The 24135-nt window shown below is 45.4% G+C and overlaps 1 protein-coding gene across 10 annotated transcripts in view; it reads left to right on the forward strand.

Moving 5' to 3' along the window:
• ASH1L (ASH1 like histone lysine methyltransferase) overlaps nt 1-24135 on the forward strand; it is an 83674-nt gene that overhangs the window by 42221 nt on the left and 17318 nt on the right. For 8 of the 10 annotated variants that reach the window (XR_004955207.1, XM_016166148.2, XM_036234817.1 and 5 more), the window contains 7 exons: nt 2378-2472; nt 8379-8483; nt 10933-11006; nt 12481-12526; nt 12643-12751; nt 16612-16818; nt 16944-17090. Coding sequence is in view for 9 of the 10 variants with exons in the window: in XM_016166148.2 (XP_016021634.2) it covers nt 2378-2472; nt 8379-8483; nt 10933-11006; nt 12481-12526; nt 12643-12751; nt 16612-16818; nt 16944-17090 (783 nt within the window). In the remaining variant the exon portion in view is untranslated. The remainder of the gene's footprint in view (nt 1-2377; nt 2473-8378; nt 8484-10932; nt 11007-12480; nt 12527-12642; nt 12752-16611; nt 16819-16943; nt 17091-24135) is intronic. The other 2 variants (XM_016166150.2, XM_016166152.2) reach the window with 1 other exon arrangement.

Raw genomic sequence — 24135 nt, forward strand, 5'->3', positions numbered from 1 at the left:
AAGCCCTGTTTTGAAAAACACTCCGACGGAGAACATGATATGAATGTGGCGCGCACAAGTACAAATCCATCACAGACCCCTCACGGCCCTCGTGGCACAGCGCCGTGTCGTTCAGGGCTAGTACATCTTCCACGATCTTCCCTCTTGCAGGATTACGTTTGTGTGGTTTGGATTCTGACAGTGCTCTTTGTTGATTAAAAATGAGAAAAATGGCATTGTACACGTATCTAAAACAATCCTGCTGATTTTCAGCAATTCATTCCTCATTAACTAACTGAATGCTTCCTCTGTTCCAAACACTTTGCCAGATGAATAAAATAGTCCTTACTTTTAAAATCCTCATATTCTCTTGGGGAAAGTACAGCTTGAAAAGCACTCTGAGAAGTTGTAAAGCCCCAAAGAGATACAGACTAGCTATCTCACTGAGGAAGAAGTCTTCCATAGATTATAGTTGAGTTGGGTTTTAGAGACGCACACGCAGTTTGCAAGGAGGAGAAGGGCATTTCTGGCACATAACTGATAGTCATTTACTGAGGCCATTTTCATATTTCTTCTGGCTTTTTAGGCAATTAATTCTATGAAGAAAATCAGAAACCACCGTTTGATGATAACAGTAAATGGCTTTGGTTAACCTATTATAATTACCGATAACGTAATGAATGGAAGTAGAGTTGTTTGTAAATCATCTATAAAGATTTAACCAAAAATTACTCCGAGAATGAAACCATTATAGAAAGTGAAGACATTGACAATTCTTGTTCCTGTTTTAGCTCAATTAAAACTTTTCTGTTCTCTGTTTTAGCTCAATTAAAACTTTTCTGTTCTCCGTTTAATTAGCTTGTGAAAATCTTGAATCTAATATAGACCACATTTTCATTCATAGAGTGCTTGGTTCCAAACACAGTAGTTGTCTCAATCTACGTATTTAACTTTGATGATGAAAAAATATAACTTGGGTTAAAATTTTCATCTCTCTGTTCACAATCATTATTATTTTAATTAAGTTTTTAAAGCTAAGAGTGGTCTTTAGATCTGAGTAGAACAGTCTAGTATGTTCCTTTCTTCCTTTGAGACTGTTTCCCAAACTCCTCACCACTGCTTTAAAAATCGCACGTGACCTGGCTGCTGACTCCGCCTGGACCGCGGCGGCTGCTGTTCGTTATTTCTTTCCAGTCTCGTTCCGGTCCCTCTGCCTGTTCTCTCTCCATTTCCCAGATCCTCGTGACCGACATCTCGGTGACATTTACACCTTAGCTCAATGTCACTTCCTTAGAAAAACCTTCCCAAATTATCCTCTACTCATCACATTTTAATTATTGCCTAGCATTTATTAGTATTCTGATTTTCTTGTTTTTCCTATCTTCTTTTTGTTTGGGTACCCAAGTAGAGTGTGACCTGTCTCCTTCACCACTGTTTCTTAGCACAGAACATGACCTGGACTTCCTGAGTGTCCGTACCTGCCGGGTACATAACCGAACGACCCACTAGGAAGAACAGTCTTCAGGTTTAAGAACTTTAGGGTCTACAAGTACCTGCCTTCTCTGTGCCTCAGATTTTCTCATCTGCAAAGATATAGCAGAGTTAGGCTTTTGTTTTTAAAGGCAGCGTTTTGTCATGCATAGAGAAAAGAAATGTATCAGCCTTGCCTGTCTTATTTGAACTTTAAGCCAAAATAAAGTCAGAGTAGACTAAACGAGGCACTCCTGAAGCCTTTTTCTCTTCTCTCTTTTTTTTCATTTCTTTTTTTCTTTTTTCCTCTGTCTATTATGTGCTTGTGAAATCTCTTGAGACTGTCTCATACCAAACATTAGGGACACAAATCAGTAAATGAATGAGAGGTAAGCCTACAGGAACATCATGGAATAAAAGAAAGAATAGTGAGTGAGTAGGAGTTGAGTAAGACACTGAGGTTTCTATCTTAAGTGTCCTTGCCAGCAACCGAAATTAAGATCAGTCACTTAACCTCATAAAGCATCTGTTTTCAAATCTATAAACTGGAGCTAACATTTCCTTGTAACTACTTGACAGGATGAATATAAATGATTACATGTGAAAGGACTTTATGAACTATAAATCGTTAACTAAGTACAAGGTAATCATTATATCAAATCTGAAATTGAAGTTTCTTTTGCAAAACCATTGGTGAATGCAAACAAGGCTCATTCTTATGTATAACTTCTAAAAGGCTTTTCCAGAAATGTAGATTTAAAAAAAAAAAATCTGAAAGTACTTGGCATCTGTCTCCCCCAAACATACATTCAAGATTTAAGCCACGGTTACAGCAGAAGCTCTTGACACAGGGGCCTGTTTTCTGTAACTACCCACCGGAGGCAGTTTCACCGCCTCTGACTGGCTTTTCATTCTTTTCTGACCGTAGCCCAAAGAGCCGACTGATCCAACTCAAGAAAGAGAAGCTGGAGTACTGTCCGGGGGAGCACGACTACGGGCTGTTCCCCGCCCCCATCCACGTCGGTGAGTGTCAGCGCGCGCCACGCGCCGCCCAGGGCCCCGGCCGATTCTGCGGCTGGGGCGAAGCGTCCTTGCTGTTCTCGTTGTCATCTCTGTGTCTTCGGTGGGGTCGTGCTCTTTCTTTTAGCATTTATACTCACTCCCAAGAATTCTGGAAACTCTTTGCTGTCTGTGAGGCAAAACGATGTAAATCTTTCAGTGAACAACACATATCTGTAGCGTTTGATTCCCTAAGGACGTCATCCAGGAAGACGCAGCTGTTCATCCGTTCCGTTTCCGGCATTTCCTTTGGCCACAGAGAGGGAGATGATGTCTGGATGTGTACATATCAAAGGGACAAGGCCCAGTCATTTTCTTGATCATTTATCTGCTTGAAAGCAGAGCAAGCCTTTTCTGTCTGTTGATTTTTGGAGGCAATGTCAAGGCTCGTTTAGCGTTTGGGGACTAATACCTCCTGGGCTCCTGCCCTGAAGCTTGTCAGATATGTAAAAGGTCCCTAGAAGCCATCCTAGACACCTCCCTTTTTTCAGCGCCTCACCCTGTCCCTCTCCAAGTTCTGTCATTTGCATCCTGGAAACGTATGCTGCTCTCCCCAGAGTCCATTGCCGCCCCTCAGGCCCGCGACGCCGTTAGCCTCGGCGCGGGCTGTGGCACTGGCCTCCCAGCCGGCCTCCCAGCCCACCTATGCACCTCCTATCTGCTCTCCAGACAGCAAGAGCGAAAAGGTGTTTGACTTACATCAGGACACACTTAACACCTGTCCGCGGCTTGCCATTGGGGTCAGCAGCAGACTCCTTAACCCTACGTTAAGAATCTCCGCAGTATCCGTCCCCAGCGGTCCCTCCTCAGTCACCCGCAGGCGGTTGCAGGCCTGGCTTCAGACCCCGGGCCGCCCATGCTCTTGTCACCAGAGGGCACCGCGCTAAGTGTTCGTGTTGCCTGCACCCCCCCTTCCCCCTCCCCATGAGGTCTTGTTTTCTTCTCATCCTTTCAGGGTGAGCTTAGCGTCAGCACCAGTGTAAATAGCATCTTCTTTAAAATTGTTTTCCCAATTTCCCCACCAAAGAGGATTCCTTCCTTTACGTCACAGGACCTTGTTATCCTTTCTATAACCTATAACTATTATATTTGTTTACTCATTCTGTCTCACCCATTATATCATAAGCCCCAGGAGTACGGGATCATTTGTCTTTATTATTCTTCAATTTCCCAATGCCTGGTACATAATAGAACTTCAGCAATTATTTATTGTGTAAGTGAAAGAAAAGGAGGAGGAATTAGGACAAGTCGCTGAAGGTAGGTGACAGGTGTTTCCTCAGGAACAACTTTGTTGCTTGGAGACGCTGACCCTGCGCTTTATGCCGCACCCCTCGACCGTGGCACTCTCGTCCCTCTTGACTGTGGGGCTCTTGTCCGTGGCACGGCATCTCCTCCTCTTTCGCTCCCCAGAGGGCCCAGCGCCAGCAGGGTGTTCAAAGCTGCAGGCTTGGCCAAGCTCCGCAGTGAGGATTAGGTGGCTTTCGTTGTTCGCACTGGGTAGCTGGAGGGCAGTTTAACTTCAGCACAGAGTTGCAAGGCTTAGCTCTCAGCTACCTCACTCCGCGAGCCCTCGTGGAACAAAGGTGAGCTGTAAGTTCCATGTGCTCCGGGCTCAATGCCAACGTTCTTTTGAAAAAGCCTTTTGTTTTTACTAGTGAGGTCACAGCAATGGAAGCAGATTCTCAGCAGATTTAGCTGTTTCCTAGAACCTACTAATGATAAGTAGGCTTTGAAAATAAGTCATTTCAAAGTCCCATCGAAGGAAAACATGACCATTTGGTCTTACTGGTTTTGTCCCAGATGTGAAATTGGCTTAGGTCTTGGGCGAAGCTCTCCCTCTTTAAGGGGACGAAAGAGTCCATTATAACACCAAGGGAAAACGGAGAATGGCGGTGGGCCAATATTTTTGTCACATCTCTTGCACGAATAGTGGTTAAGAGGTCCAGAATGGAAATCCCTTAATGTAGGCAAAGATTTTATCTCTAAGTCCCCAGGTTAGCGCTCAGTAAGACTTATTTGTATTCAGCGGTTTGCAAAATGAATAACGAATGGAAACCCTATCTAAGTAATGTGTCTTTTTTCCCCTATTAAACAGGGCTTAAAGTCAACATGTTAACAGCATAGAATTTTTTTCCTGACAGTGCAATTTTTGATTTTCAAATATTTTATAATTAGGGTCGGCCAAGGTTCAGTCAGTTGTTTTAAACAGGTCAGTTCCATCATGTCAACCAGGAGCACGACTTTGAGTCAGTTCGTCTGTCTCTACAATCTTAGTTCTGGGTATAGTTGTATAAGCAAAGTAAAAATGCATCTGACGTTAATGGAGTCAGATTCTGTAAATGGAAAGTAATATTTTTAACTGTTTAATGAAATCAAGTTTATTTATGTCATTAGAGAACCACATTTCAAGTAAAACTTTACTTTTTTAATGATAAATATTGCTTTATCAAAATGTGTATTTGTACCCTTATTTATGGTCAGTTGATTTTTGGCAAGCGTGCCATAACAGTTCAACGAGGAAAGCGTGATCTTCTCGATAGTTCTGAATATGGCCATACTAAAGGCGAAGTGAGTCTCCAGCCTCACCACGTACAAAATTAACTCAAAATCGATCATGGACCTAAATACAAGAGTTAAAACCATAAACCTCCGAGAAGAAAACGAAGGAGTAAACCTTCGTGACCTTGGATTAGGCAATAATTTCTTAGATACAACACCAAAGTCATGTGCACCAAAAGAAAAAAAGAGACAAATTGGACTTCATCAACATTTAAAACTTTTGTGCTTTGAAGAACACCATCGAGAAACTGAAACAACCACCCGTGGAATGGGAGAAACATTTGAAAGTCATTCACCAAGTAAGAGACTTGTATCCAAAAATCCATGCAGATAAAAAACCATTGTAACTCAATAACAAAAAGACAACACAATTTTTAAATGAGTAAACTCTTTGAATAGAGACATTTCTCCAAAAAAGATACACGAATGGCCAATAAGCTTATGAAAAGAAATGCCGCATCATGGCCATTCGGGGGATAGAAGGACAATACCATAGCGAGGTGCCACCTCGCACCCACTAGGACAGTTTTAATTAAAGGGTTAACAAGATGTCAAGAAATTGGAGCCCTCATGCTGCGCTAGTGAGCGCGAAGTGGCCTAAACCTGTTTGGAAGATGTTGCGGAGGGTCCTCAAAGAGTGAAACATAGAATCTGCCCTCAGGTATGTTCCCCAGAGAAATGAAAACGTCCATCCGAAACTTAGACACACATGTTCACAGTGGCAGTTTCATAACAGCCAAAGGGGAGGAGCAGCCCAAGTCCCCGTGGGCGGGTGACCGCAGCGGCAGAAGGCCGCGCGGCCGCAGGTGGGAGCGTCGCTGGCAGGAGCCGGGGCACAGAGAGGGGCAGCAGCACGCTGGAGCGTGAGTCCGCTGTGCCCGCGAAGGAGGACGGTCGCAGGACGCCACCGGGCTGTGCGTCCACGCATGCGAGTGTGCAGGACGGGACAGTACACAGCCGCGCAAACCCGGGTGAGGTCTCCAGGGACTGGGGGTAGGGGACAGTGAGCAGTGGCCGTTGATGGGCACAGGGCTTCTTTGGGGGATGACGAAAATGTTGAGATGGCGGTTACATCAGGTCTCCAGTGCAACAGACACGGAGAGATTTCTGTTACTTGACCCGTGCCAGTTGTGGACGCTGGCATGTCCCCAGTCTGCAGGGTAGGCCAGCAGCTCGGCGACCAAGGAAAGAGTTGACGCTGCAGCGGAAGGCGTCCTGCCGCCTCGGCCCCTCCGGGGAGGCCGGTCAGTCTGCGGTTACGGCGCCCGCCTGAAGGGACGAACGCCGCCCGTGCTGCCGAAGATAATCCGCTGTCCTCAGCTCTGTCCATTTAAATGTTAGTCTCACCTAAAAAATACCTCTACAGACACGTGTAGAATAACGTTGGACCAAATGTCTCGGTACCGTAACCTAACCAAGTTGACACATTAAATTAACCATCACAATGGTGATGACTGCACAGCTCTGTATATTAAAGCCCATCGAATACTATACTTAAAGGAGGACTTGCATGGCGTGGGACTTAAGCCTCGATAAAGCTGTCGACTTGGAAGTGCGTATTATAATTAAGTCGTTTTGATCAGGCATCTCAGAGGAGGTCTAGCAACGAGTCCGGGGTCTCACCATCGCCCCGCAGCAGCATGGCTCCCCACACCGTCCCCCAGCCGGCAATGCCGCAGCCTCCTCCCTCCATCCGGTGGAGCAGTTTTGGAAAAAGAATAAAAGCTTTTTAAAAATTCAGAATTTTCTAATACAAAAATGTCTGGGTTTGAGTTGAATATTGTATTTCACACCAAGAACCAGGGAGATCTCAAACTGAATTGAAAAGGCCATTAATATTTGCCAACACTAAGGCTTTAAAATCTGACAGTGATTTTAAAGCAGTTATGATTAAAAAGTTGCAAATAATTATGAACATGCTTGAAACATGAAAAAACAGAAAAGCCTCAGCTTTTATAATAAAAGATTTAAAGAAAAACCAAATAGAAATTTTAGAATTGAAAGATGCAGTAACTGAAAGAACAAGCTCAGGAACAGAACCGACAGAATGAAGGAGAAGCAGGCAGGGTCGGTGACTAGGTGGTGGACTGTTTCTTAATCTGAACAAAGGAGAAAATAGATAAAAATAAAATAAAATCAGAGGCCGTGCGACCATGAAAAAAGAGCTAATGTCGTATTCTCAGTTCTGAAGGAAGAAAAGGAGATAGAGATGAAACGAACGGCTGAAAACTCCCCAGATTTGGGAGAAGACGTAAACCCACTAATTCGAGAAGGCGAGTGAAGCCCAGACAGGATGTGCTCGCGGAAGTCTGTTCCAGTACACTTGATAATCGAACCTCCGCATGCCAGGGACAAATCAGTTTTAAAACAATGAGAGAGACGACTCCTTACCTATCGGGGTAAATTCAAACAACAGTAAATTTTTCATCTGAATCCATGGAAATGGCACGTTGTTCAAATACTGAGAAGAACTGTCAAACCAGAATCTTATACCCAGTGAAAATGTCCTTCAGGAATTAATAGGAAATGAAAGCATCCGAAGACAAAGAATAACTAAGCTAGCTTCCAGCAAACTTAGTCACCCTGCGGGCTGGGGCAGTTCTCTAGACGGAACAGCAGTGAGGAGCCTTGGGACGTCAGGAAGCTCGGGGAAGTGCAGGAAGCAGACGTGGACGTGGACAATAGTCTTTCTCCTTCCGGGTCTTCTAAGAGAGGTTTTGATGGATAAAGCAAAACAGTTCCACTCCGACATATGTTTTTAAGAAATTATTGAGGCGCAATTCACATAGTCTACAATTTAAAGTGTACGCTGGCTTTGGTATATTATCAACTTTATTAACTTTTGGTAAAATATATATAACTTAACATTTGAATTTTGACCATTTTGAAAAGATGGCTTTTGTAAGACTCAGTGGCATTAAGGACCTTCGCGTTGCTGTGCAGCCGTCCCCCTCACTCACCTCCAAAACTTTTCACCTTCCCAAGCCGAAGCACCGTACCCACTGGGTGATAGTGCCCCCAGTCCCCCCCAGCCCCCGGCAGCCACCGTTCTTCTATCCGTACGAGCTTCACTGTTTTAAATGCCTCATGTAGTGGAATCTTGCAGTGTTTGTCCTTTCGCGTCTGCCTTATTCCACTTAGCACAGTGTCTCTGAGGCTCTCCCTGTCGGTGCATGTGTGGGAATGTCATTCCTTTTACTGTCGAATAGGATTTGTGTGTGCGCGCGCGCACCCACATGCGCGCGCACGCCTCGTTCCGTTTATTCATTCATCTGTCGATGGACATTTCTGTTGTTTCCACCTTTTTGCAGTTGTGAATAATGCTGCTATGAACCTTGGTTTACAATTCTCTGTCGAGGACCCTGCTTTCAATTTTTTTATGTATATGCCCAGAAGTGGAATTGCTGGATCGCACGGTAAGTGTACGTTTGATTTTTTGGGAGCTGCCACACTGTTTTCCACAGTGGCTGCGCCATCTCACATCCCCACCGACAGTTCTTGAGGGTTCAGTTTCTCCACATCCTTGATGATACTTGTCATTTTCTGTTTTTGTTTTTGTTTTTTTTCATAATAGCCATCCTAACGGGTGGGAAACTCATTCTGGTTTTGATTTGCAGTTCCCTAATAATTAGCGACGTTGAGCATCTCTTTCCGTATTATTGGCCATGTGTATATCTTTAGTGAAATCTGTTCAAGTCTCTTCAAGTCCTTGTCCATTTTTTAATCATTTGTGTTTTGGTTCTTGAGCTTTAGGGGTTCTTTATATATTCTGAATATTGCTTCCTTAGCACATGTGTGATGAATGGGACGATGTCTTTATGACGTGATAAAGAATTTACACCAAAAGTATAAACACCAGAGGAAGAGGTTGACAATTTTAATGACATTAACTGCTATATTGGAACAAGCAGGTCTAGCAATCAGGGTTGGATGCAGTTGTTTATAGTAGCTATGGTAAAGTCTCAGATAAGGTTTAGGACAAGGCAAGGGGCATACTTTGGCGTACAGAATTCAGTTTTAGCAGACAGGAATGGCACATGAGAGTGTAAAGGCAGGAAGGAGCCGGTTGTGTTTAAGAAATTATCCTGGTACAGCCATTACGGAAAACAGTGTGGCGGGCCCTCAAAAAATTAAACAGAACTGCCATATGATTCATCAGTTCCGCTTCTGGGATTATATCCAAAGGAACCAAAAACTCTAACTCAAAAGATGCCTATGTTCCATGTTCATAGCAGCCAAGACAAGACATGGAAGTAACCTAAGTGTCCATCAAGGGATGAATGGATAAAGAATTTGTGATGTCTATATACAATGGAATATTAATCATCCATTTGAAAGAAAAAGGAGAAAATCCTACCAGTTGCAACAACATGGATGGACCTTTAGGGCATTTTGCTAAGTGAAATAACTCAGACAGGAAGACGAACAGTGTATGATCTCACATGAATGTGGAATCCAAAACAAAGAAACCGAACTCAGAAAAAGATCAGATTCGCGGTTTCCAGAGCCTGTGGTTGGGGTTGGGGGAATAGGAGAGAGGTGGTCAGAAGTTAACTTCCAGTTCAAGGTCAGCGGGTACTGGGGCGGTGTCCACAGCCTGACTGGTTAACACTCAGAGTGATAAAATCAGAACTGCTCAAGAGTAAGTCCCAAGGGTTCTCATCACAGGAAAAAAAAAAAAAAAAAAAAAAACAGATTTCCTTTCTTCTTTCGCTTTCTCCTTTTTATTGTATCTGTAAGAGATGGTGGGTGCTGACCGATCTTACAGCAGCCGTCATTGCACAGCACTTGCAGGTCAAACCGTCACCCTGCACGCCTTGAACCCATACAATGACGTATGTCGATTATATCTCAGTAAAACCGAGGGAAAATAATCAGGAAACCAATCAAAAAGTAAAGAAAAATAGTGTGCTTAGGAAGAGCAGAATTCAGGGAGGAGGGAAGGGAAGCTGTTGCCTAATGGGGTCGAGAGGGAGCACTCAGCGGAGCACCGCGAAGCTCGTGCCGCGGCGTGAGCGCTGTCATCCGCGCGTCGGGGCAGGGGATGTGTGCTCAGTGCCTACTCTTGGGTCTCACGGTTCTCACGATGCTTGCAAAACTCCCATAAACACAAGACCCTGGCCTCCTGCAGCTGACATTCTTCCAACGGGGCAAAAATCAGAGTTCCCCTGCCTTCCCGGGTCTCACCTCCCTTTCCTCAGGCCGGCACAGTCAAACCTTGAGTCCTACTAGTGTTTCGTTAAGTGAACTTCAAACAGATTCTTTTCAGTGTGTTCGATCGTTGTGTATAACCCCTCGACGACGCACATTTCTCTCCGGCACTGCCACTTTCTCTCAGAATGGCCACGGCGGCTTTTCTGTGGGAAGGGTGGGGACCGTGCAGACAGAATGACAAGGGGGAAGTGGTTCTTACCGTGAGTGGCACTGCGATCCAGTACGCAGACTGTGGACAAACAAGCCAGACTTTTTTGCAGTCAGCCCCCTTGTTTTTCAAAAAAAGCCAAGTTTTTGTCAGATTTTAATGAACCGTCTTAAAAAGGAAAGCAGCAAAGCCGTGAGCGACTTTCTTTGCCTCGAGCGTCGCGCTCTCCTTTGGTTTGCTCGTTGCCCAGCTGCATGACTGTCAGGGGACTGTTTCTGCAGAGATTGTCCACCTCCGAGTCCTCTGTGTGTGTGTGTGTGTGTGTGTGTGTGTATCTTTAGTGTGTACTACACAATAGAAAAGAGTAGCTAGAATTAAAAATGGGTGCTGGAAAAATCCGTAAAAGTCCAATCTTTGTCTTTCTAGTCAGCGCACATTAGCTCTTGTGACTCCGAGGCCCTTTGTGTGAGCGGATACTGAACCGATGGTGTTTCTGGTTGCAGGGAAGTACCTGAGGCAGAAGAGAATCGACTTCCAGCTCCCCTACGACATCCTCTGGCAGTGGAAGCACAATCAGGTAGGCGAGGCACCTGGCCAGGTGCATCACACTCTTCCGCTGGGGTGCGGGAGGGGGCGGGGGGGGGGGGGAGGCGTTCTCTCTGCTTCCTTGTTATGCTCTCATTTGCGAAGGTGCAGAGGAGTGTCCCTGTGAAGGTTAGAGACTGGAAAAATGAATTTGCATCCATATTTAATGTGACCTATTTGCCTTTACTCATACTTCAGAATAGCAGTGAGCTCCGCCCTCCTTCGGCAGCCTTCCGCTGCGATTCCGGGCTTTTATTTTGGTAGCAGAGTCTGTGCTGTAAGAATCCTGTTCGATGCAGGTCTCCGGAGAATCTAGATGTGCTGCCAGCAGCACTAAGAAATTTCAGGCTTTATTTTTGTTGGCTCCTTCTCATAAGTTTGGAATTTATTTTTCACGTACAAAAGAAAATTTTCTACTAAAGGAAACAGGGAAAATGTTTAACACTCTTCTACTTTTAAAAGATCTTTAAATATATTGGAAACTAAAAATAGAAAGGTGCTATTTTTCTCTTGCTTCCCTAATTGAAGAGTTTCCCCCAGTAATTTTTATATTAAGCTATAGTCCCCAAACCCTATACTGAGAATAACCATTGGGAAATAAAACTAGTCATGCAAATGAGGCGAATAAGCTCTTGCGTCTTGCCAAAATTCCACCAGAGGTTAATCTGGGAAAGCCAGAAGGGTGGCCATTTCCCCCCGCATTGTCTGCTCTGGTGACCGGATCTCTGTCTGAGGCGTTGGTCCCAGAGCTCACACAGGGGCGGCCGTGGGATTCTCCTGACAGATCCAGACGCTCTAACTCAGGCCAGGTCGCCGGGTGTCTGTACCGTCTTCTATGGTGAAACGCTGGCCCACTGGCTGCCTCTCTTCTAATATATTTTTTTTTTCCTCGTTCATTCTTGATTACAATGTGACAGCTCCATTTTCCCGCCTGTCCTGTCTTCTTTCACTAAATTAATTGCCTTAATTAAAATGTGAGGTGTGTTTTCCGACAGCACCCGCCCTGATAAAGCTAGGGCACTCGTCTTTTTAATTTCGCGTGCCTACCTGGGCCATCTAAACAAACTCCAAGCAAGTTTTCCCTTTCATTTATAGCAGCAGGTAGACTGCGTTTCTCCCGGTGCGTGGCTTCAGTCGGCCCTGTGGCTTTCCTTGGTCTCTTCACCAACATGCTGGAGAGACACAGCATTCAAACTGCATGTTCTTTAAACTATTTTACGTTTATATTTCTCCTGTTGAACCTAGTTCTCTTTCTCCCCTGATCTAGTAAGTGACCTTTTTATTTCAGGGTAAAAAGCAATCACGCCAAGAGTTTCCCTCACACGTATCCGGCCCAGAAGGTCCTGCAGACACTTCCATGTGGGCGGAACACGTGGATGAGTTCCCGTGTTTTCAGTGATTAATGCTGCTGTCTGGCATTTGAAGTTAAATGCTATATCAAGATGTTTCTTTTTTTTTTCTTCTAGCTGTACAAAAAGCCAGATGTCCCACTATATAAAAAAATCCGTTCAAGTGAGTAACTGGGGATCTATTTTTTCTGCCTCTATACCTTCAGTGTTCTTCTTAGCCCAGCACTTAAAAAATTATCCTGCGTGTTCACAACTTATTCTCTGCTGTCTTCTCTCAAGATGTGTACGTCGACGTCAAGCCGCTTTCCGGTTACGAGGCCCCCACGTGCAACTGTAAGAGGCCCGACGACGCCGCCAGGAGGGGCTGCGTGGACGACTGCCTCAACAGGTACCGTGCGCGGCTGGCCCGCGCCAGTCGGCCTTCAGGCTCGCAGGACGCGTCATTTGGGGGAAGCGTTAGGTAGGCTCTGACTTCCTCAGGATGCTGCAGAGATGCAGAAAACATTACGATGGGCCATTTCAACTGGCTCAGTCCGCCGTAACGGAATACCACGGACCTGAGCGGCTAATACGGCAGAAATTTATTTCTCACGGTTCAGGAGGCTGAAATCCAAGGTCAAGATGGTGTTAGATTCGGGGCCCGGTGAGGACCCACGTCCTGGCTCATGTATGGACGGCTGTCCTCTCTCTGTGCTCACGTGGCCCTTCCCCGGCGCGTGCTCATGAGGGGAGAGCGAGGAGGCCTCCCTCCCCGTCTTCTTAGCAGGCACTGATGCCATTATGAGGCTCCCGCCCTCCGACTCCACATAAGTTTACTTCCCGCGGGCTAAGGAGCAGCTCGCGGGAGCGGGGCATCAGCTCTGAATCAGGGCAGGGAGCGGGGACGAATGTTCGGACCGGACGCGGGGTGAGAGAGTAACAGAAAAAGAAAGAGACTTAGTCGTGCGCACCCAGGCGAAGTCCTTTTATCGTTTCTGATCCCTGGGGAAACTCGTTACTTATCCCCTCTACCAAAAACGATACCTTTTTTTTTTTTATGGGGAGGGGGCTGGGGGCTGCGAGGGTTATATGAGACAGCGTTCAGAAAGAATTAAGCGCGGTTCTAGAAGACTCCCTGGATTTTAGTGTACAGTATCCGTAATGAGAGAGCGAAGCAGGGCGACGGCAGCGAGCAAGGAGAAGGGGCGCAGCACGCTGCGGGGGGGCGGCGGACCAGGTTGAGCCAGGTGCCTCCGTGACCGCAGAGTCAGTGGTGCCGACGAGAGGGGGAGGCCGTCGGACGGAAGGGGGACTCTGGCGCGGGATGAAGGTGACGCTTTCCATTTGGGCCCATCGATTTAAACGTGACCCTGAGGTTTCCCAGTGGGAGTTCCCGATAGGGACAAGGAGTGGAGGTAGCTTGTTGGTTTTAGTGACATGAGCAAATGTACAGCAAGAAAGAACCAGTGAACACACCAGCACCTGCTGCTCCGTGTGGTTTTCCTGGCCAAAGACGCCGCGTCCCTCGGCTCGGAAGCCGCCCGGCGGCCGAGGGAGCCCGCGCGTCGGCGCCTGCCGCTCCGGCAGCCGTGGGACGTTCTGTGCGCGCGGTGTCGCCGTGAGCTCGTGTTGTGTCGTTGCACGCGCGTTACACGGCAGTAACGGCCAGCGACACAGACGGTGCGTTCCGAGCGCCGAGGTCGTCTCCTCGGACGTTTTACGCAGACACCGCCGCGCGTCGGCTCGTCGTTCCCAGGCGCGCCGCGGCCGCCGCTCTCCTGCTGCACGTCGCGGTCCCGGCCGGCGTTTGCCCTGTTTGCCCGCCGAGAGCGGCCGAGCCGGGGCGCTCTGCGCCGCTCCCTCTCCCGACGCTTGGAGCGCGCGCCCGGCGCCACGGGCGTCCCCGCGGGCCCACCTCCTCTGGGCCTTCACGTCTCGCTTGGTCGTCGGCACTTCAGTGTTTCTGGCTTGATTTTTGGAAGTCCGTGGAAGTACATGTTCGCAAGGTTGTTTGCGCGCACGTTTCCTCAGATGCTAACGTGCTGTTCTCTACGCCCCATCGCCTGCGGGGTGACCGTGTCCTCCCTCTCACATAGACCCCCGAGGCAGGCGGTAGGAACCTGGAATTTGGATGGTAAATTGCTCCGTGTCACACACCACTGAGTGACGCAACAGCCTGAACATTGGTCTGATTCAAAAGCCATGTTTCTTCCGCTGTCCCACGCTCGTTAATGTATAAGTAGTCTTTTAGTCACTTAAAAATTGAAATCTGGGTATTTACCTCTACGTAATCGCATTGGTTGTCTTGTATCATTTTGTCAGTATGGACATCACGTTCACCCTTCCCATAGCATTGCCTTTCTCAGGAAAAAAAAAAAAAAAAAAAAACTAAATAAGAAAAAAATACTCGGATACAGTGCTGCCAACTTGATACCGTGTGCGCACTACCTCCGAGGTTGACGCCTTCCTGACCTGGCGCGGTTCGTAGGGGATGTGCATTTCGTTCAGGTAGAAACTCGCGGCGCACAGGGAACAGTGTGGCCAGGTGCGTGCAGTCGGGCACACCAGCACGCTCCCCGTGGCGGGCCACCCTTCAGTCTCGCCGTGTGGAAGACGCTCCCAGTCTGGACTCACACGCAGAGGGGGAGAGGCTCTCGTTTTCAAGGGCAGTATCTGGTTAAAGGTACTGGAAATTTATATTGCCGAATGAGAGACTTCACATCTTAGTTTGCAGCGTCTGCTTTCGGTCTTTGGTAAATTTACAATTTTGATTTTTAGGCACAATGAATAGAAACATGTTCTACTTTTTATATAAAGAAATAAAGGGCTTACGTTGGTTGTCAGAACGAACGGATTGCATTTCAGTGCTTCACCTCTAGAAACTAGATTTTTAGCAGTCGCTGAATGATGGTTCTGGCAGAAGCTTTTAAAAAGCGAAGTCTTTTCCCCGCAGCTTCCTATTGTATTTGCATTTCAGTTCTTTTTTACTCACCGCAAGTGTAGCGTGTGTGTTATGAGGTGTGATGAAAACACGAGCAGGGTGTTACGAATGGGGGTCACAGTTGAAACCACGAAAGGAAGGAGCTTCTAAAGAAAAGATGAATGAGGAATATGCCACGGAAGATAGACAGGGAAAAGGGCTTCCTGTATTTAAAAAAGGAGAAGAGTCATTGTTGAAGAGATGGGAAATCCATTATCGTAGATCTGGAAGGCCCCCCAAAAGAGGGCAGTTTTAGGAGGGGTGTTCAACAGGATTCTCGCAGCAAAGAAACTGGCAAAAGAAAGAATAAAGGTGGCGAATTTGACAGTAAGGCAGCGTCTCTTTCGCAAGTTAAGCTGATTGTCTTAAGTTGAAAAACAGTCCAGTGGATACTTTGCTAACTCCTCATTATGTGATTTGACACTAGGTGCTGTTTTCCCTTTAGATGAGGATATTTGTTTGAAGAAGAAATCAAAGGACTCTGGAAGTACTTTAAATTGTATACTGTTAAATATTTTCTTTACAGGATTTGTGAGTTATGCATATAAACATAATGGGATATTTTGCTCTACCATTATATTTTCAGTCCTCCCTTGTTCTAATCATGCTACATAGCCTTACTGGGATTCTAAACCACCCACCAAAGCAAAGTGGCTTCTATTAAAGATCTAGAAATTTACAAAGGGAAACAGCGAGAAGATGTAAGCTAACAGCTTTCATCACTGTGTTCAGACTTTTTTACTTGTTTATTCACCAGAGATCATAAATTGTTCAGCTGGTCGTATAGACAGCAGATGCTTTTTTTCTAATATGGAAATGTCGTGCACAGCGATGAGATGGGAAATTCCCATAAAACAACAGTGTGAGTGTGCTGACTCGTGCGCTTAAAAATGGTCATGATGGTAAATTATGTGTTTTTTACCACAATTTAAACAAAACCTCTGTGGATGGCCATGAGCTACTTCACAACAAGAGTGCAGTGTGACCACGGACTGCCATCCCCTTTGCGGGCCGGTCCAGCTGCCCTGAGCACAGAGCTGCGTGTGATGGCTTTACCTGGATGCCAAGTGGACAGCTAGCTTAATCATTTACAGGAAGCACTCAGCGTTTGCAACTTGGCTTAGAAGTTTTAAGCATTATTAAAATTTGAAGTTATATATTATTACCTTATTAACCAGTCTAACCTTGTTAAGATAATTTCATATATTCATTTAAAAGATTCTTGTAAAACATAAATTGGGTTCATGAAGGCATGTGTTAATTAATATAGTTATTCCTTTTCTTTCTAGAATGATCTTCGCTGAGTGTTCCCCCAACACTTGCCCCTGTGGTGAGCAGTGCTGTAACCAGAGGATACAGAGGCATGAGTGGGTGCAGTGTCTAGAACGATTTCGAGCTGAAGAAAAAGGTTGGGGAATCAGAACCAAAGAACCCCTAAAAGCGGGGCAGTTCATCATTGAATACCTAGGGGAGGTTGTCAGCGAGCAGGAGTTCAGGTACAGTGGGACGTGATGCTCCGCGGGAAACGGCAGAGGGGCCAGCTCGGAGTGGACAGCGGAAGGCTCGCAGCGACTGTCAGCTCGATCATTAAGCGGCTTTCAATCACTTCTCTCCTCCTCAGGAACAGGATGATCGAGCAGTATCATAATCACAGCGACCACTATTGTCTGAACCTGGACAGTGGGATGGTGATTGACAGTTACCGCATGGGAAATGAGGCGCGATTCATCAACCACAGCTGTGACCCGAATTGTGAGATGCAGAAATGGTAAGAAAGCAGGGGACGGGGAAGCCAAGAACCCAGCAGAGCAGGAGTCGAGGGCATCCAGGGACTGATCTCTCTCACGCCAGCCGGCTCGCACGGAGCAGCTCGGGCAGCTCCCGGTTACACCCGGCCCTCCAGGCCGAGAGGGAGCCGCTGCCCGCTCTTCACTTCATCCTAACTGCTCACCCCCAGAACATCGCAATTACATACATAATAGCATAATGATAATACTCAGCATCTGTTGACTTCTTAGTATCTCCCAGGCACTGTGTTACATGGTTCTTCTCATATCAGTTTTTTTCAGCATATTCATTACACTTGGATTTGTCATAATGAGAAATAAAAACAAGTACTGTGGATTAGAATGTAATTGAGAAGGAAAAAGTACGTAAGAAACAATTCAGTAAGGAGAGTAGGATAGAGAATTCTGGAAAGATGGTGGAGTAGGAAGCACGAGAAATCTATCTCATCTTAGACAGTTGCGTTAGCGCAATCTGACTAATGAACAGTTTTGGAATTCCGAAGTCTTTTGAAGGCTTGCAACTTCCAGGGGAAGGCGTAGATCACGAATTGCCGTTTGTTTCAGTCAGTATGAGTTCTCAGAGCAGTAGCAGCTGCCCATCCTCCACCCCTAGCCAGATGGCAAGCAGCTGTCCGAGCATTCCTAGAGCAGCTTGCATGAGCCAGGTGGGTGAGAAGGACCCTGTGCTCCAAACACTAGGGACCTCTGTTCTGATCATCGGTTCCTGCTTCTGATCACAGAGGCACAGAAGTGGCAGGCAGCCGTCGTCACGTCTGCTGCCACCGCCGGAAGCCCCTCTCCCTTCAGCCGAAGTAACCAACCCACAGGAAATCGCAAGGGCCAGTGTCTTCTTTTTCCCCCCTTCATGTTTCACTTTTCCCCTTCCAGGAGCCAGGCAGTAAAGACTAGAACATTCAGAAACAACTGCATGTTTGGGGTAAATGCAAAATGGCTGTGCATATCCAAGGAGAGGCTCAGAAAGGACATAAGGAGACACTGAGTTTACAGCTCAGGCTGATCCTTGGCCCAGCGATAACCTACAGCAACCACAAACAAGAAACAAAAACAGGAACAAAGCGCAGCAAGCCTTGGGGAAGGGGACAGTCTGATTGCCAGAGTTACCACATTATTAGATTCAAACATTCAGTGTTCAAATTGACATCACAAGGAATACAAAGAAACAGGAAAGAATGGCCCATTCAAAGGAAAAAAAAATTAATTCAACGGAATTTGTCCCTAAAAAAGACAATGGCAGATATATCACACAAAGACATAAAACAACTGCCCTAAAGCTGCTCAGAGAACTAAAGGAAGATGTGGAGAAAGTCATGAAAACAATGTGTGAACAAAATGGAAATGTCAATAAAGAGATAGCCTTAAAAAAAAAAAAATGGAGCTAGAAAGTACAAAATTGAAAGGAAAAATTCACTAGAGGGATTCAGCGGCAGATTTGAGCAGGGAAAAGAATCAGCGAACTTGAAGATTAGGACAATAGAAATTACCAAGCCCGAAGAACAGAAAGTAAAAAAAATTGAAGAAAAGAAAATCTATCCTAAGGGACCCCTGTGACACCATCAGGCAAACCAGTGTATGCTTCATGGGTGCCCAGAGGAGAACAGAGGAAAAAACAGTATTCAAAGAAATACTGGTTGAAAATTTCCCGAATTTGATGAAAGACATGGTGATAAACATCCAAGAAGTTCACTACACTCTAATTAGGATGAAGTCCCAAGAGACACAAACCAAAAGACTCATTATAATCAAATTTTCAAAAAGAGCAGATCTTGAGAGCAGAGAGAGACAAGCACATCATCACATATAAGAGATTTTTAAAAACATTACAGATTTCTTATCAGAAACTTTGGAGGCCAGAAGAGAGTGGGCCAGTAGATCTGAATTGCCGAAAGGAAAACTGTCAACCCAGATTCCTATATCTGGCAAAACTGCCCTTCAGAATTGAAGAGGAAACGAAGATGTTCCAGGTCAACAAAAGCTGAGGGTGTTTACGACCACTAAACGTGCCCTGCAAGAAAGGCTCCCAGCCCTGTAGGTGAGATGAAAGGGCACTAGATAGTCCTTTGATGCCAGATGGAGAACAAAGGTCTCAACAACGGTAAACACTAGGCAGTTCTGAAAACCAGCGTTAGCGTGACCGTGATTTGTAACTGTACTTTCGGTTTTCTACATGATTTAAGAAACTAACACGTTTGAAGGAAAAGATGCAATTATTAGTATCAAAGCTAGTATGTTAGTAACTTTGGTTTGTAACTCCGGCTCTTGTTTTCTACATAATTTAGGAAACTAATGCATTTCAAAGAATTATTTGTTTATATTTTCGTGCACACAATATATAAAGATGTAATTTTGTGACGTTAACACCCAGAAGGGGGGGTAGAGACAGCTGTAATGGAACAGAGTTTTTATATTACTAAAGTTAAGCTGCTATAAATTAAAATTACATGTGACAGCTTTAAGATGTTAAATGTAATCCCTGTGGTAGCCACAAAGACAGTATCTGTAGATGTACACAAGAGGAAATTAAGGAGTTTAAACATCACACTACAAAAAATCAGCTGTTTACTATAGAAAACAAATACAGGCGGTGAAGGACAAGGAACCCGGAAGGCACATAGGAAGCTGACAGCACAGTGACGAGGTACACACTCTTCGACGGGAGTCTCGGCATGATGTTTGGGTTTGACGCCAGAATCAAAGGCAGCAGATGCAAAAATAAACAAGCGCAACTACAACAGACTTAGGCTTCTGTACAGCAAATGAAACCAACAGCGAAACGAAAAGGCAGTCTGCAGACCAGGAGAAAACCCGCGCAGGTCGTGTACCCGCTGAGGGGTTCACAGCCAGAATGTGTAGAGGGCCCCCGTCATGATACAAACGCTCCACTAAATAGAAAGAGAAGGAAGCGACCTTAAAATAATGTTTAAAATGTGGAAACCCCACAGCGGACATGATACTCAGTAATGAAAGACGGAACGCTTGTTCTCTAAGATCAGAACCCGGCGAAGCCTACTTTCATCACTCCTGTTCAACATGGTATTGAACAGTCTAGCCACAAAGAGATACAGAGGGCAACCTACCTGGAAAGGAAGAAGTAAAATCATCTCTGTGCTCATATGGTATGGTCTTATACTTTGAAAATACTAAAGGCTACACACAGAAGCCTTTAGAGCTCACGAATCCAGCACAGTAACAGGAAACAAGTCAACACACAATAGTCAGCTGCATTTCTATACACAAACAGTGAACAATCTGAAAAGGAAATTGCAAAAACTATTTAATTTATTTAAAAAAACCAAAAAGAACAATGTACTTAGGAATTAACCATAGAGGTGAAAGAATTATACAATGAAAATGACAAAACATGGCTGAAAGAAATTAAAGACATAAATGAATGCGAATATCCCATATCTGTGGATTGGAAGACAATATTGTTTAAATGTCAACATTACCCAGGCAGTCTACAAATTTAGTACAGCCCCTGTCAAAATCTCAATGGCATTTTTTTTTTTTTTCGGTAGATACAGAAAACCCCATTCCAAAGTTCATGTGGAATCTCAAAGGACCCCTAATAGCCAGAATAGTCCTGAAAAAAAAAAAAAAAAAACTGGAGGCCTCACTTCCTGATTTCAAAGTTTACTACAAACCAGCAGCAATCAAAATAATGTGGTGTAGGCATGAAGGCAGGCGTAGACCCATGGGACAGGATGGAGCGAGCTTTGGAATAAACCCTCACGTATTCAGTCAAATGATTTTTGACAAGTGTGCCAAATTCCAAAAACAACATGAGATAGAAAATCTGAATATCTACCACAGAAATTGAATCTATGATTAAAACTTTCTGACACAAGAAACTCCAGACTCAGATGTCTTCACTGGTAATTTTTCCACATACTTAAAAAAATAATGCCTATACTGCCAATCTTATATAAATGCTTCCATTTTATAAGGCCAGCATGGCCTTCATCCAAAAACTAACAAGGATTTTAAAAGAAGACATATTGGCCAGTATCTCCCATGAACATAGACACAAAAACCCTAAATAAAATATTAGCAAATCAGATCTCGCAATATATAAAAAGGTTAATATGACCTTGTGGGGTTTATTCCAGGATTTAAAGGCTGGTTGGTTTAACATTCAGAAAAATCAGTTTAATTTATACTACATTAACAGAATAAAGGCAAAAAATCATATAACATGAGGGGCAGAAAAAGCATTTGACAAAATTTAACACTATTGGTCATAAAAACACAGCAAACTAGGAATCAAAGAGAACTAAGCCTGCCAAAGGGACTCTAATAAACCTATAAGGATGTTTACTATCAGCATTCCTGTTCCAGTTTGTGCTGGGTGTCCTAACCAATGCAGTAAGAAAGGGGGCGGGGTGGAGGTAAAGATTAGAAGTGAAAAAATTAAGCTGTCATTACAGATTTCGTGATTGTATACATGGAAATAAAAGTCCATATACTATTATAAATAAGACTTTAGCAAGATAGGTGGAAAGGTTAGTGTATAACATCAGTATGCTTAATGTATTTTAATATATTACCCTCATCCACGTAGAAAGTGAAATTTAAAAGACAGTCACCTAAGGAATAAATCTAACGAAAGTTTGTAGGACCTCCATACTGGAAAACACCAGACATGGGGGGGGAGGCTAAATTAATTGAAAAATATGCCGTTTTTATGGGTTAAAAATATTTTTGAGATGTCGGATCTTACCAAGTAGATCTATAAAATTCAAATCCAGTCAACATCCAATTTTTATGGAAATTAACAAGCTGACTCTAAAACATCAGTTGCAAAAGACCTAATAAAGGCACGATAATCTTGAAGAAAAACAAAACTTACGGACTTTACCAAATTTCAAGACTTACTGTAGTGGTTCACTGATTCAAGTAGGAATTTGCTTGGGATAGATTGATAGATGAAGGTTCAGGCAAACACCTATAAACGTTTTGTCACCGGAGTTACGACAGGTTCCACTGCAAATCAGGAAAGGATGGATTTTTAATAACTAATGCTGAGTCGGTTTAGCTTCTACCTCAGTCCACTCACAAAAAGTAATCGAAGGTGGATCGTAGACCTAAATATCGCAGTCAAAACAGATTTCTAGAAGGAAACATACAAAATGTGTTCATAGACTTGACATAAAGGTATCTTAAACGGGGCGTGAATAGCACTGTAAAGGGACAGAGTTGATGCAATTAACCATCTTTGTTCATCAGAGGATCACATTTGGAGCGTAAAAACAAGCCATTCAGAAAATACTTGCAGTGTGTTCATCTGACCAAGGCCTTGCTTCTGGATAAAATCCAGCATCTACAAATCAATAAGAAAAGGTCCCGTTTCTTAAATAGGTAGAAGCATAGGCACGAGAGAGAGAAACCGGACGGTCGCTCAGCATGTAGAGGAGTGCTTGTTGCTAAGCATTAGTCGAACCCTCCACAATGGCTGTGATCAAAGAGTGACGACTCAGCGTGTTGGCTCGGGCGCTGGCTGGGGTGCGAGTTGGTGCACCCACTCTCCCAAACGTTCCCCAGCACCTCCCAAAGCCCAATGTGCCCAGGAGCCCCACAGCCCCGCTCCGCAGCGTATGCCTGACCAGAGGAGTGCATCATGTTCAAAAGACGTGTGTGAGTGTTCACGTGAGCAGTTTCTAAGCAAAAGCTAGAAACGGTGGGTAAACGCAAATGTTTACCCACAGTGGGACAGGCATATACATTGTGTTATGTTTGTGTGCTGAAGCGTTACACAGCGGTGTGTTGGGTGAGGAGATGGGTGTGGGATTGTGCGTACTCTGGTGTGCTCTGTGCGGTTCCATTTGTTTGAAGTTCAAAACAAGTGAAACTGGTCTGTGAAGGGAGCAGGGTGGGGGCAGGGCTTTTGGGGACGGTGCTGATGCGGGAGAGAGCGGGCTTTCTGGGAGATGACGGGGTGTACAGATTTGTGAAATTCAGCACGCCGTACAGCTAAGATTTGTGTGTTCCACTCCATGTAAGTTATACCTCCTTCCAAAATTGTAATACAGTGCAGAATAGAGTCCGATTTTAAATACCGTGGCGTAGACCAGGCATCAGCAAACTTAGGGATCTAGCTGTGTGCCCATAAGAATTTACAAAGACATGGGGTGAGGTTGTCTGCCATAGTTTGCTACCCACTGTATGTATAGACAAAATGCTTTGTGAATTTTTAAAAAATACCAAAAACTGAAGGTGAGAGAAATCGACATTTGCTAGGGCAGTATGCAGGCCAGCCCTCAGTGCGTCCCGCATGTCAGGGAGGCAGGAGGGAGGGGGGCAGCCGTGGATCAGGCAGCCTAGGCTTCACCCCCTGGCTTTGAATGCAGCTGTGTGTGACCGTGAACGAAACCTATAAGCCGCCAGTACCTCGCGTATGAAATAGAACTCGCAGTGCCGGTCTCATAGGGCTCGTGAGGGTTCGTGAGCTGGCCTGTCATCGGTGTGGCGTGGCAAGTCCGCTTCTGAAGCCAGACGGCCTCGATTTGAAACTTGACGTCCCCGTCTGTTGGCCCTGTTGGCTGTGGGCAGGTTACTTACCCTCTCTGCCTCAGCCTCATTTAGAAAATGGGGGTTGTAGTGCTAGCCAACAGTAAGTAGTACCTTTTGTTACATGGTAGTTGGGTGGATTAAATAAGTTAGTACAACAAAATGCCATAATTAGTATATCTAAAGCAGGAGTCCCCAACCCCTGGGCCACAGACCGGTACCGGTACCGGTACCAGTCCACGGCCTATGAGCGGCGGGCGGGCGAGCGAAGCCGCCTCTGTGTCTGCGGCCGCTCCCCAGCGCCAGCTCCCCCGCCTCGGCTCCGCCTCAGACCGTCAGGCCTTAGATTCTCGCAGGAGTGCCGGTCCCTGGTGCCACACAGGTTGGGGACCGCCGAATAAAGCATCCAGGACAGTGCGCAGAAGGTCGTTAACAACTTCGTGTGAAGTAGAACAGAAGAGGCAGTCGCGCAGCAGTGGGGGCCGGAAGCTGGCAGGAGTG

Source organism: Rousettus aegyptiacus, unplaced genomic scaffold (genome assembly GCF_014176215.1).
Source record: "Rousettus aegyptiacus isolate mRouAeg1 unplaced genomic scaffold, mRouAeg1.p scaffold_m13_p_17, whole genome shotgun sequence".
Classification (NCBI taxonomy): Eukaryota; Metazoa; Chordata; class Mammalia; order Chiroptera; family Pteropodidae; genus Rousettus; species Rousettus aegyptiacus.